The following is a 14,977-nucleotide window of genomic DNA, read 5'->3' on the forward strand; positions in this document are numbered from 1 at the left end:
GGTCATCTGGTTTAAAATTTTGTGACAAGTTGTATGTAGCAACTTTGTCAATATGCAGCCTGAAAGCAGGAAAGTACTCAGTGAGGGGGTAATGGTGGCTGTCAGAGTTTCTATTGCTGTGAAGAGACCCCATGATCATGGCAACTCTTATAAAGGAAAAAAAATTAATTGCAGTGGCTTACATATTCAGAGGTTTAGTACATTATCATCATGGTGCAACATAGTGTGTAGGCAGACATGGTCCTGGAGAAGTAGCTCAGAGTCCTACATCTTGATTCAGAGGACATAGGAAGTAGTTAGAGATGTAGCTACTAGGTGTAGCTTGAGCATAGGAAACATCAGAGCCTGTACCCACATTGATGCACTTCCTCCAACAAGGCCACACCTACTCTGAAAAAGCCACACCTCCTAATAGTGCCACTCCCTTTGGGAGCCATTTTCATTTAAATCACATTGCACTCCCTGGCTCCCAAATGCTTGTAGCCATATCATAATTCAAAAATTATGTCCAACTTCAAAAGTCCCCGTAGTCACTCACAGTCTCCAACTTATTTAAAAGTCTAAAGTTCAACCTCTCTTCTGAGAGTCATACAATCTCTTAATTGTAATCCCCTGTAAAATCAAAAGCAAAAAGCAAATCACACACTTCACCAACATATAATGGTACAGGATATATGTTACCATTCCAAAACATAGGAAAGAGAACATAGTGAGGAAATATGAGATCAAAGCAAGACCAAAAACAAGCTGGGCAAACTTGAAATTTTGCATTTCCATGTCTGATGTCAAAATGTTCTTAGATCTCTATCTACTTTCAGCTTTGTTGACTGCAATATACTTCTATCTCTTGGGCTTGTTCCACTCCCTCCTAACATCTTTTCTTGTCAGGTATCCCACGACTCTGGCATCTCCAACATCTTGGGGTCTCCAAGGCAATCCAGGCCTCAACTTCACAGCTTCACTCAATGACCTCTCTGTGTCTCTCCATTAAAGGAAACCCCTGACACATGCCTGGCCTCAGTGGCTTTCTTTAGTCACAGAGAAATATTTCATAACCTCTTTCTTCTATCCTTGACTCTAAAGCCAAAACCACATGGCTGAAACTGCCAAGTTCTGCTGCTTGTAGGCACTAGAACATGGTCTCTTCATTCAACTACATTGCCACCAACTTTCTGTTTTTGATGGTTTCCTTCACTGCCTAAGCTTGATTCTTCACTTTAGCCTCAGGCAGACTATTTGGACAAGGGCAAAAGGCAGCCACATTCTCCACCCGAATATCATAAGACAAGTCTTTAGGCCACATAATAACATTCTTTTGCTCTGAAACCTCTTGATCCAGGCACTCACAGTTCAAATCACACCCAGCACCACTGTCTTCCATGCTTCTACTGGGATGACCCATTAAGCAGCACTTAAAGCATTCAACTGGTTTTCTAATCCACAGTCCCAAGGTCCACATTCCTTCACACAAAAGCATGACCAGGCCTATCACAACAATACTACAGTTCCTGGTACCAACTTCTGTCTTAGGGCTTCTACTACTATGAAGAGACACTATGACCATGACAACTCTTCTAAAGAAAAAGAAAAAAATTAATTTTTTAAATTTAATTAGCCATATCATAATTCAAAAATTATGTCCAACTTCAAAAGTCCCCATAGTCATTCACAGTCTCCAACTTATTTAAAAGTCTAAAGTTCAACCTCTCTTCTGAAGGTGGTGGCTTACATTTTCAGAGTTTTAGTCCATTATTATCATGATGCAACATGGTGGTATGCAGGCAGATATGGTCCTGGAGAAGTAGCTCAGAGTCCTACATCTTGAGTCAGAGGCAATAGAAAGTAGTCTGAGACACTGGGTGTAGTTTGGGCATAGGAGACCTCAAAGCCCACCCCCACAGTGATATAATTCTTCTAAAAAGACCACACCTAATCCAACAAAGCCATGCCTCCTAATAGTCCTACTCTAACAAAGCCACACTACTAATAGTGCCACTCCCTATGAGATTATGGGGGCCAATTGCATTCAAACAACCATATTCCATTCCCTGACCCCCATAAACTTGTAAAAACATCATAATGCAAAATATATTTAGTCCAACTTCAAAAGTCCCCATAGTCTATCACAGTCTCAACAGTGTTTATGCATTACTGTTCTAAAATACAGGGAAGGGAGCATAGCAACAAAATACTGGACCAAACAAGACCAAAAACCAGGTGGGCAAACTCCAAACTCTGCATCTTTGTCTGTTGTCAAAAAACTATTCAGATCTCCAACTCTATTCAGCTCTGTTGATTGCAACATATTTCTTTCTCGTGAGCTGGTTCCATTCCCTGTTAGCAGCTCTCCTGGGCAGGCATTCCATGGCTCTGGGCATCTCTAATATCTTGGGGTCCCCAAGGCAATGCAGGCTTCAACTTCACAGCTTTATGCAATAGTATCTCTAAGCCTTCATTCAGGGACGCCCCTGACACAGGCCTGGCCTCAGCACCTTTCTTTAGGCATGTAGGCAAATTCTCTTTCTTCTATTCTTAACTCTAAAGCCAGAATCACATGGCTATTTGCAAAGTTCTGTGCTTACTGGGGTAGGAACATGGCCCCCTTGTTCCTTTACATCTCCACCAACTTTCTGTCCTTTACTGTCCAAGCTTGGCTGTCCTGAAACTTGATCTCTAGACCAGGCTGGCCTCAAACTCAGAGATCTGCCAGCCTCTGCCTCCCCGGTGCTGGGATTAAAGACATGTATCACTCTACCCAGCTCTAAGATTTTCTTTAGTTCCTTTTCACAAGTTGGAAACTTTGCTGGATAGGATCTTGCCCTGAGGTCATCACTCTCTTTATTACATTTCTTAATCTGTTTATCTCCTTGAATAGAGGATTTAGCTTTCCACTTCCTGGTGCTCTTTTTCTTCTTAAAATTTGTATTTTGTAATTTACCCTGCTCAGTTTACTCCTCTTTTCATTATAAATCTAACTTCATTAGAGTTGCCACAAATAACCACAAAAGAGGGTCTAACTAGATTGCTTTGAGATTTTCTCTGCCAATGGAATTAATCCAAAACTTTTCACTTTAGCCTTAGGCAGACTTTTCAGACAAGGGCAAAAAGCAGCCACTTCCTTCACCAAAATATCACAAGAATGATCTCCAGCCAACATACTAAAATTCTTCTCCTCTGTAACCTTTTGAGCAAGCCCCCCACAGCTCATCAAATCACTTTCTACATCATTGACTTCCATGCTCCTACTAGTATGGCCCATTAAGCAGTGCTTAAAGTATTCAATTGTTTTTCTGATCTAAACTCCCAAAGTCCATATTACTCCAAACAAAAACACAGTCAGTCCTATCATAGCAATACCCCAGTCCCTGTTACCAACTTCTGTCTTAGGGTTTCTGATGCTGTAAAGAAACACCATAACCATGGCAACTCTTATAAAGAAAACATTAAATTGGGGTTGCTCACTTACAGTTTCAGAGGTTCAGTCCATTATCATCATGACTGGGAGCATGGCTGTGTGCAGGCAGCCATGTTGCTGGAGTAGCTGAGAATCCTAGTTCTTTCAGGCAACAGGAAGTGGACTCAGGCACTGGGCAGTATCCTGAGCATAAGAAACCTCAAAGTCCTCCCCCACAGTGACATACTTCCTTCAACAAGGCCGTGCCCACTACAACAAAGCCACACCTCCTAATAGTGTCATTCCCTATGAGCTTGTAGGGACCAATTACATTTAAACTACTACACTGTCCATCTCACTTGGTTTCAACTATCTATCTACATCCATGTCCAACCTCTTCATCTTTAATAGTTACTTGTTAAGCACTGAGACAGTATGCATGTGACAATAAGTAGAGACACAGAATCTGTATTCTTCCGAGCTTATATTTAAAAGGGGTAAGTGGGCCAAATAAACAAAGGACTCTGTAGAGATTTTTTTAAGTGGTGCACACTCTATGGACCCATAAAACAAGAAGAGGTTGTTTGTATTTAAGGACTATGATTATAGATAGCATTGTGAAGAAACATAAATCTATGGAGATGAGCATCACATTGAATGCAGAGTATAAACGTGCCATGAGCACAAAAAGTGATGAGCAAAGGAAAATAGGATATCTGGAAACAAATGAAGGCAGAGGTGAAGTACAAGCTAAGATTTTGAACAAGATTGTGATATAATGTAAATTTCACCTCCATTGTTATGGCTACAGTGTTGAGGTATGCAAAGTAGAGCACAGTGAATCCCCAGGAACCCATTAGAGTACTATTTCATAAGTCTACTTGGTGGAATGGTGAGTGAAGTGACAATGCTGAGTGTGACAATATTGTGTGTATATTTTTAAAATAATTTGAGTAGTTCCAGCACCGGTATATATGGGGTTTACAGAAAGAATGAGTCTTATATTCTAAAGAGTTGGTCAGGAAAACAACAAAGGAGTTGTTTTTCTAGAGATGGGAAAGATTAAATGAAGACTAGCTTTAATTAGAAAAAATAGCAGTTCAGTGCTGGCCATACTAATGAGATACCAATTGCACATCTTTGTAGAGATAGAAATCTAGCTTACTCTTCAGCTAACAGAAGTTACATGTTAATGTCAACATTGTAGAAGTATTTACAAAGGCATGCATTGGTGCATTAATTGGAGATCATCATAGGATAAATAGTGAGGAATTTTTGGTTTGTTTGTTTTCTGTTTTGTTTTTCAGAAAAGAGGTCTATGTTGAGACCTATGCCAGACTGTAAGGTTTTGAGGGCAGAGCCCAAGTCTCTCTTTGTTTCTCTTTATCATTTAAAAATTTGTTGGCCAGAGAGGGAGAACAAGGAATAGGAGACCATGGTAAATGAAGACCACATGAGAATAGGAAGAAGCAAAGTGCTAGAGAGGCCCACAGAAATTCACAAAGATACCCACACAACAGACTGCTGGCAATGGTCGAGAGACAGCCCGAACTGACCTACTCTGGTGATGGGATGGCCAAACACCCTAATTGTTGTGCTAGAAACCTCATCCAACTACTGAGGGATCTGGATGCAGAGATCCATGACGAGGCCCCGGGTGGATCTCTGGGAGTCCAATTAGCGAGAATGAGGAGGGTTTATATGAGCGAGAATTGTTGAGACCAAGGTTGGATAAAGCACAGGGACAAATAGCCAAATGAATGGAAACACATGAACTATGAACCAATGGCTGAGGGGTCCCCACTGGATCAGGCCCTCCGAATGGGTGAGACAGTTGATTGGCTTGATCTGTTTGGGAGGCATCCAGGCAGTGGGACCAGATCTTGTGCTCATTGCATGAGTTGGCTGTTTGAAACCTGGGGCCTATGCAGGATTGTTTGGCTCGGCCTGGGAGGAGGGGACTAGACCTACCTGGACTGAGTCTACCAGGTTGACCTCAGTCTGTGGGGAAGGCTTTGCCCTGGAGGAGATGGGAATGGGGGGGGGGTTGGGGGGAAGGTGAGGGGGACGGGAGGGGGGAGAACAAGGGAATCCGTGGCTGATATGTAGAACTGAATTGTATTGCAAAATAAATTTAAAAAAATGTTTTAAATAAAAAACTAAACATTCAAAAAAAATTTGTTGGCTCTCAATCAGGACTGAATCAATTAAATAAGTGAATAACTAATGGTGACAAGTTAAGTGGTCATAAGTAGTTACTATTTATTGAATCCCAGTTGTGTGACAGACACTACTATAAGTGTTTAATATATGGGTCATCATTGAATTCCCACAATAACCTTATCGGTAATGACAATTGTGGGGATAAAACCATGCTGAGTATAAATGAAATGCTTAAGGATTCAAACAGTCAGTTTGCCTCACTCAAGTTGTGATTTTAGCCTGATGGGAATGTAGATAAATGGGAAACATGCATCTTCTAGAAACTTAAAGGACAGCAAATGATGGAACAATTCATTGCCTTCTGAGAGATAGGATAACATTTTTGAACAGCAGTTTGGAGGCATGGAAATCCAGGGGTAAGTTCACAAATCCACTCAATATTGACTAATGGAAAGTGAAGAAATGTACCTGAAAATACATGTTGTGGTATTAAAAATATTGAAATTGAAAAAGAATGCACAAAGTATGGGTTCATGGTCTAGAGGATGGTACTAAATAGATGGCATTTGTCGTGTACTTTAAGAGAGCCAGGCACTGTGATAGAGTCTGTACCTTGACCAGAATTGAATAGACTCTGCTATCTCTGTTTAAAAGATGCAAAAATTGAATCAGAAACTAAAATGATTTTGGACGTCACCATAAACTTAAGAAGTTGCAGACAAAATAAAGAACCAAGAGCACTTGAAATTGGGGTTTACACTCCTAAGAGCTTAGTCAGAATATCCCCTTCCTAAATCACCCCTCTCCTCTCTCCTCCCCTCCCCTCTTCTCTCCTGTCCTGTCCTCTCCTCTTTTCCATTCCTTATCCCTCCTTCCCATTTTTCTCTTTGCTTTATATAAAGTCAAAGGTGAAATCAATAACTCTGAAGTGACTCTGAGGTCCGACCTTGTCTGTATGGTCCTTAGGTTTGGGTTGCTGTGCACCTGCCCTAAACCATGTTTCTCTCCAGCTCTGTGCTGCCTTTTATCACAGCTTAAGACAGCAGATGGCTCTCTTGCGTTTTCTTTCACTTATCTCTATCTGTAAACAGCCAAGCAGCCTTTGGGAGAAGGAAGAGGCAAACGCCAGGATTGAGCTAAAAGATCTTGATTACCCAATCTTGCTTCAAGCTACTTTAAAATAGAAAGCAACATAGAATAGAAAGAACTGCTGGAGTTTCGATAAATTTCACTGTCTGAATAGACCCTGAGACTCAAGTCGCTGCTCCAGGCACTTCGCCAGGGGTCGGGACTGAAAAATCGAACAAGCAGGGTGCTTCTCCGGTATCAAACAGCTGAAAGGCTTCGGCCTTGAGGTGTGTTATTACTGTCAGTGGAAGCTGTGATGATTAATTTCCTTTCCATCTGAAAGAAAGAAAGGAAGAAAGAAAAGAATGAAGGAAGGAGGGAGGGAGAGAAGGAGAGAGGAGAGAGAGAGAGAGAGAGAGAAGAGAGAGAGAGAGGGAGAGAGGGAGGGAGGGAGAGAGAGAGAGAGAGAAAGGGAGAACTGCTTTGAAGGGAGGGGCTTTTCAGAGGTTGCTCTTCTAAAGCGCTGCTTTTTCAAGAAGGGCTGGGCAGAGTTCCTATCTGTGGTACTAAAGGGCAAACTCTCTGGACCTTGTGGAAAGGTCAAGAACGAAAGGGGTGACCTAGGAAGCCCCAAATCTTACTTCCCTGGGAAAGGCACCAGTCAAAGATTTGGGAGAAATCATTGCAACCTCACAAAGAAAGCAGTGAACACAGCTGCAATGACAAGAAGTTTAACCCTATTCAAGTTAATAAACAAACATGATAGTTGGTGGAGTTATAGTCAGTTTAAAAGGTCATTATATCTTTTATCTCATCTCGCTCTCTGAAAAAGATAACCCTACAAGGATCTTTAGGTAAATCTGTTTGTTTTAATTATGAAGTCATTCAGAAATTCCAAACCAGAACTTTTCAAATGTCCAAAAGGCTTCTTCGCAGTAATGGCTTTCAGTTGGATCCCTCCACCCACCCCTGCCACTGCGATTTAGCCAAAAGAAAAGCCATACTTCCATCCACATTTTACCAGAGTTGTTCATCAAGCTGCAGACCACCTTCTGTCTTTATGAGAAATGACATTGCTTCACAAATACACACACAAAATAAATTGGTATTCCCCCTTTCCTCGGTTCCCCACTTTAAACTCATGGGTGACAATGCAATGCAAATTTCTTACAAAGCACCTCTAAAATATTCCTCTTAGTAATTGTGGTGTTTGTAGATGTAACAGCCAAGTGATGGACATAAGCTTTTGGCATGCCTCTTAATATTAAAAAAAATGAGATCATTCTAAACTTGATATTACCTTCACTGGATCCAAATCTACACACTCTCACTACTGAGAGAATAGGACTCCTTACAAGGAAAGGATATGTGTGAGTTGTGGAGAGCATAAGTCCAGCTTCCCTGGAATACATCCTAGGCTGCACTTCCCTCATTTGCCTGTTGGTGTTGGTACTTTCTGACAACTCCCCAGACAAAGAAGAGGTACATTTTTGTTAAAAACTGCTCCAGATACTGCCTGTGTTCTGCACCCTTTCTTTCCGGTTCTCAAGTAGTCCCTAGAGATTTGTATAAGCCTACCAATGACTGCTGAAACATTTTTCCTCTGTGTCCACACTGGATGGTGAGAAGTTTGGTTTTTGCATTCCCTTCTCCTTACCTTCCTGGGATGATAGCAAGACAAAGGATGCATGCATGGAGGGGGAAGTCTAGCTCTAGTGCTTGGATCTGTCACTGGAATTCACCCTAGAAACTACATCCACAAACTGTCCAAAGCATGAAGAGCTTCTCCCCAGACTTCCTTTCCTTTCTTCACCCTTCCCATGTTTAATCATTTAAAACAGAATGCTGTCAGGTCACAGGCAAGACACTGAAGGAAGGAGATATCAAATATTATATTTGAATTTCCGATCCAGCTCAAAAGGCTTTGCTCTCTGACAGTGCTGTTCCATGCAGGCAAACCAAAAAAGGAAGGCAGCTCATGGTGGAGTGTCCTCAGTCTGGCTGTTTTTTGTTATCCAGAGTGCTGCTACAGACATCTCTCAACTCCACGCTAATCTTTGTGCTAAAACTTCTTCAGTATTCCCCCAGGCGGTTATCCTAATCCAGTCACTGTGTAGGACCTCTGCAGCAGCTGGCAGCTCCTCTTCCACCCGCTGGGGAACAGAACTGGAAGCTCTTTCCTCCATTCTTCATTAGAACAGATTATCTGTCTCCTCTCCTCTGATCCTTCTTTTTGCTCATTATTGCTGGTTCCAAACGATAAACCTATACTTCATAGCAGCAAAAGGGAGAGGATAGCAAGTTTGGATGACTAGGTGAAAAGTAGAGGTGCTTCTTTCCCCAGGGCTCACTCTCCTCTCGCCTCCTCCAAGGGGTGGGGATGCCTTGGTGCTGGAGGGATTAATCAGAGAGCAGAAACCATCTCAGCATTCAACTGCTGCTGAGAGTTTTCTGTGGACTCTAGAAGCCCTTAGCTTAGCTCTGGCAGCCTCGGAAACATTCGAGTTTCATCTGAACCAAAGCGCACCGATATTCCTTCAATTCCACCTCCTCAGACTCGTCAACGTCTTGGCATCCCACCCTTTGCCGTTCATTTAACTTTCTCTTTATAATTATTTTAAGTCATTACTGCATATAGTTTTTATTTTCTTTCTGAAGACACATCGGAGGGGGACCACATAGTTGGGAGGGGATTAGTGGAGTAAGAATGGAGCGCTTTGATTAGAGAGCACAGGGGAGAAGATTGCTCTCTCCAGATGCTGATTTCCAAAGCACTTGACAATCACAGGCAGAAGCCGAGAGCAGACGGCTGTGGCCGCACCTGCCCGAGGGCAGCTCGAGCTGGGCACTGAGACCTGCCCAACGCGCCCGGAGACCCACAAATGCGCTGAGGCATTGCCGCGACCTATCCTCCGCCCCTCCATTCTGTGGCCAGGAAGGAAGCCCTCAGATCCGCCAACATCTCACCCGGGAGGCGGGCAGGGCAAGAAAGCTGAGCTAGTGGTGGTGGCGACCCCGAGAGGGCTCCAGCGACACGAGGTGACCTACAGCCACAGCCCTCTGGATTCCGAAGCAGCCGAGACCTCCAGTTCCCAGGCTGGCCCTGCTGTGTCCTGGGAACATCTACGCGCCTAGTCCAAGCTCAGCAGACTGGGCGATGGGTCCTAGTGGGCACTGAGCAGCCTCACCTCTGTCCCCAGTCCCTCCAGACCGCCCCTCCCTCCGCTTCCCTCAGGGCGAGCAGCTGTCTGCACCGCCCCTTTCCTCTCCAGTGCCCTAGGCTCCCCTTGCTTCTGTCCCTCCCTCCCTGGGACCCATTCCCTGGGCCACCATGGCCGCGGCCATCGCCAGCGGCTTGATCCGCCAGAAGCGGCAGGCGCGGGAGCAGCACTGGGACCGGCCCTCTGCCAGCAGGAGGCGGAGCAGCCCCAGCAAGAACCGCGGGCTTTGCAATGGCAACCTGGTGGATATCTTCTCCAAAGTGCGCATCTTCGGCCTCAAGAAGCGCAGGTTACGGCGCCAAGGTCTGTGTGGGTCACTGTGGGGAGGTGCGCCTCGGCTGATATTTTACTGCCTGGATAGAAGCGCTTAGGGTTCCCCTTGATCCTTCCTTCCCTCATGTTTCTGTCCACCCTTCTCTAACCCTCTGATCTCCCTCCAGCTTGCCAGAGCGCCTTCCCCGGGTAGCTGTGAATCTACTGGTAGATTGCTCTCAGGCAACCTGTAGCCAGTCACTGGTAACTCAGGCCGCCCAGAGTCCTCAAATTTGCCATCTTCTGGCTGGCTCTTGCTTTCTGATTCTCCTACAAGCTGGACTTCAGAAATTCTGTCTGCACTCTTCCTCCAGACGTTGGGGCTCCCCCAGAGCACAGCATCCTCTCTAGAATGCAGGAATCTGCTCTTCCACAGTGCCTCAGGTCTTGCGCATTGTCCCCCCAGTCAGATAGGATGTCAGGAATTGGTGTGTGCCCGGCTTCATATGGTCTCTTTAGTCTCCTGCAAATCCCTTGGTTCACATCCCTTAGTGAAAGGGCCCCTCAGCTGGGACTAATGAGAAAGAAGTGAGCAATGGGGGTGGGGGTGGGGCGGCATGTGAACTAAGGGTTAGCTCAGTAGAGACCTAACAGAAAGCAAGGGGGGCTGTACCCACCCCCACCCCCAGACCTGTAGTCAAATTTTGAATGGGTACAGGGTCACCCTCAGAATGAATCTTACTGAGCCTGCTAGGGAAGTATGTATTCTTGTTCTGTCTGTTTAAACTGATAAGCTAGCAAATTATGTGAGGTACGAACAGTTACTACACAAAGATGGCCAGAAAAGAGCCCTTACTATGTGTGATATTAATTACTATTGTATTTTGAGAAACAGCTAGTGCCCCTCATTACCTTTCTGCTTCCTGTAACATGTCAGTCTTTACTCAAGAGATAGAGCCTGGTCATCTGCCCCCTCTCTACACCCAGTTACAAAGGGTGGCTGTTTTAGGAGTATGTGGGGTATTGTAACGGCAACATGGGGATTACTTACTCTACCTAACCAGGTGGGCAGGAAACAGAACATATGTACATTCATGGTTGTTGGTGTTTGCCCAGCACAACACATTCTCCCAGCCCAGCTGTGTTTGCTTTCAATGTCCTGTTGTTCTCAAGATGAGGAAGAGAAGCATTTGAAAAGCCTGGGTTTCTGTGTGGACTTGTGTGTCCACACCTTTACCAATCCACGACCAAAAATTTTTATGCATTTTAAGACTAATGTTAAATATGTAAAGGGTCAGTAATTGATTGCAGTGATAATAAATTGCAGATAACGGCTGTTTGTTGTCATCAAGCTGAAAAGAACACATGTAAGATATACCTCATGCACATTCTAAGAGAAATTCAGCTGTATACATGTAACAGGAGAAACTTCCTTATGGAGACAATGGGACAAGGAGTTTTCAGAGCAGAGTGGCAGCTATGAAGAATAATTAATTTGTCATTTATACTCTACAGAGGAACATAATCCAGGATACCTTTAAGTTCAGTGTTCTGGTCACTGTCCACACCAGTGCCCATTATTGCCAGGGTCTGCTTCTCACTTCTCAGGCAGATTATCCATTGGAACACAGCTTTCAGAACAGAGAGCTCTGAACTTGCCATCTAGTTAAACTGCAATGAATATATTCTTTCCTGAGTAAGATTATCTTAGTACAAACACTACTGAACAAGGCTAAAAAGTTAGAATGTACATTCTTGAAATAGGTAACAATTAGACTATTTTATAAACACAGTCAGCATGTCTTTTGCATTTGTATTGTATTGAGTGATGAGAGAGGTGTTACTTGACATGTGATGAATTTCAAGATAAAATCTACTTTTTTCTAGTTTAGAAAGATACTTGGGCTCTCTAATAGTCAATTTCTCTATTTTCAATGTTGATTGTTTCTTTAATATTCATAAGTCTAAGTATACACACACACACACACACACACACACACACACACACACACACACACCTCAATGTTCCACAAGAAAATACATTCAGGGCCATGTTGTCACCTTGTTTTTGCTGAGACAGTATAAGAAAAAATAAGATTAATTTAGACAGAATATTTTCTTTTGTTCCTGTTTCATTACCTAAGAAATACGTTATTTAGGGGAGAAAACCATAGACACGGATATTGAATATCAAACAAAAGTAAATTTACAAGTATTATTTTAAGCAAAAGAAACATTAAATTGTATACATGTATATATACATATATATAATGGCTATGATTAAATGTAGTGTATATTATTAATTTATTGCTTAAATACTATTTGGGGAAATATATACATATGCCTCTATTTTCCTATTCTTAACATAGAAATCACCCCCCAGGAAACTTAAAATCTGATTTGCTAATAGATAGGTATAACCTTTAAGTTTCTTATGTTCTTAATACTTGAAAATCAGTAATCTGACAAATGAGTATTGAAAGTTTACAACATGATAAGCCCTGCTATAGGTCTTATATATTCTGTTTGATAACTGGGTGAGTCTTCCCACATAGAGCTCACACACACAGGCTACACAGTTGCTATACATAGGAAGAACAAATGAATGAGAAACACATCCAGAGTTCTAGAAGATAGTAGAATAGAGAAGAAGAATGCAGGACTAGGGGGGAGGCTAGTTGAGAGCTGAATTTAGTGAAGATGAGGGAGGATGATGCTCACACTGAAACCTCCAGGGTGAGGACTATATGAGGGTATAGAGGCACAAGAGCCAGTAAAAGAAAAAAAAAGCCATGTAGGGAAAATCCTTAGTCCATAGGGAAAAACCCAAGAGGTATAGAAACTTAAAGTACATCCTCACGTAGAATATGCATTGACTCTTTAAACAAGATAAAACAATAGCTCTACCCTTTTTTGTTTGGCAGAATGACAATAAACATTTCTTAAGCTTGGGGATTTCATTTCTCCCCTTTAATATTTTTTTTAAGCTGGTTATGGTAACATATACCTTTAATGACAAAACTTGGGAGGTGGGGTCAGGAAGATCAAGTGTTCAAGGCCAACCCTAACTATATAAAATCTTCTCTCAAAAGCCGGGCGGTGGTGGCGGCACGCCTTTAATCCCAGCACTCGGGAGGCAGAGCCAGGTGGATCTCTGTGAGTTCGAGGCCAGCCTGGTCTCCAAAGCGAGTTCCAGGAAAGGCGCAAAGCTACACAGAGAAACCCTGTCTCGAAAAACCAAAAAAAAAAAAAAAAAAAAAAAAAAAAATCTTCTCTCAAAAGCAAAAAGCCAACACTTTATTAAGTAGTCACTTCTGTATTGTCAAATGTATTAAGCTAGAACTCCAGCTCCCAAACACTCATCATATGTTTTGATTTGCTCCTGAATAGTCTGTAGAATGGCTGTAGAATGATCGGTGCTGTGAGTGTTCCACCTTTCCAAATTTCTCTACTTTTGCCATTTCTTCATCCCCCTCACCTCCTTTGACTTAAACAGAAGTTATAATCCTACAAATTAGCCACTTGTATGTGTTTCACGTACATATATATGTTTATGTATATGTATGTATTTCTGTGTGCTTGTGTGTGTGGGGGGGGAACTTTCCTCTGTGCCTGAATCTTCTCTCGACCTCTAGACTTACATGCTAAAATTAATCTTATTCTTGAAAGCTCAGAGGAAATACCTTCTGAGAAAGCTCTACTCACTACATCCTATTAAAATAACCCTCAGTGGCATTTTATAACTGTTCATTGTTGTGCATACCTGATAATAACTGCTTAGCACACATCTTCAGTTTATTGTGCTTAAGAAGAAAAGTCCATTTTCTTCAGCTCTCAAATTTTGAGAGAGTGTTACATGGGCCCTGGGTCCTCATCTCTGCCATTTAACTTGAGGGAAAACATGGAATTCCAAGAGGCCCAAAGTGAAATGTCCCTGAACCTTAATGTTCTAACTAGATCATACTAAAATCAAAGCGCCTCTCAAATCTTCATGTTTTTCTACTTTCCCTTAAATGCATGAATAATCCATTCCTTGTAAATGAGCTTTTAGTGAGTTATTCACAAGAAATCAAGGATATCAATTACTTTGTTTTAATGCCTACATGAGAATACATTTAAAATATAGGTTAACTTTATATAAAGTAAGAGGAATATGCAGGAAACAACAGTTGACAAATAGTTTTACCCTTTGGAATCTTTACAGAAAAAGTAAAACAGAAAATGAAGATGATGACCTTATTTTAAAAGCATTACACTTTTGCTTTTAAATGTTAAAATAAGCAAGAATTTGTCTGTTTGTAGAATAATAGCCTTTCAAAAATCTTTGTGAGAGCTGTGTAATTGTTTCTTTCAGGTTATTTTTTTATTTGCACTTTTACCTAGGATCACAGAAGCCATTGAACTATACACTGTTTGTGTGTAGTAGTGGGTGTGGGTTTGCTAACAACACATCTTGCCTAAAATAAATTTCAGGATATCCTAAAAATTTAGAAATGAAAAGCATGCTACTTAAATTATGTTCATGTTTTCAAGTTAATCTGTGATCTAAAAATCAGAAATGCATGGATATCTATAGAAACAAAACTGGTAGCCTCCAGTATAATGGCGAAAACCCTCAATCTCTTAAGAAATAAGAAGAGGTCTTCTTCCTTACAAAGTATCCTCTCAGAAAATAATCAACAACAGACAATAACACAGGACCTCATAATTTATGCTACAATCTCAGAGCAGTGTCATGTGCACAGGCTTATGAAGCTAAAGTTAGAGAACCTTTCCCTGTGAAGTGTATTTCTTTCCTTTTGGAAATGTTTAAAAAGTATTTGTTGCTGTTTATGTTTTTTTTCTGAGACCACAGGAATCTTCCTACACATATTTTGAT

General features: G+C 42.0%; 1 protein-coding gene across 4 annotated transcripts in view; it reads left to right on the plus strand.

Moving 5' to 3' along the window:
- Fgf14 (fibroblast growth factor 14) overlaps positions 1–14,977 on the plus strand; it is a 661,678-nt gene that overhangs the window by 464,621 nt on the left and 182,080 nt on the right. The window contains exon 1 of one of the 4 annotated variants that reach the window (XM_052732363.1): positions 9,344–10,149. The exons of the other annotated variants lie outside the window; for them this stretch is intronic. Within the exon in view, the coding sequence (XP_052588323.1) occupies positions 9,957–10,149 (193 nt within the window). The 5' untranslated portion in view covers positions 9,344–9,956. Of the gene's footprint in view, positions 1–9,343; positions 10,150–14,977 lie in introns of those variants that run through there. 4 annotated transcript variants of the gene reach the window in all.

Source organism: Peromyscus californicus, unplaced genomic scaffold (genome assembly GCF_007827085.1).
Source record: "Peromyscus californicus insignis strain IS unplaced genomic scaffold, ASM782708v3 Scaffold_12__1_contigs__length_115047231, whole genome shotgun sequence".
NCBI lineage: Eukaryota > Metazoa > Chordata > Mammalia > Rodentia > Cricetidae > Peromyscus > Peromyscus californicus.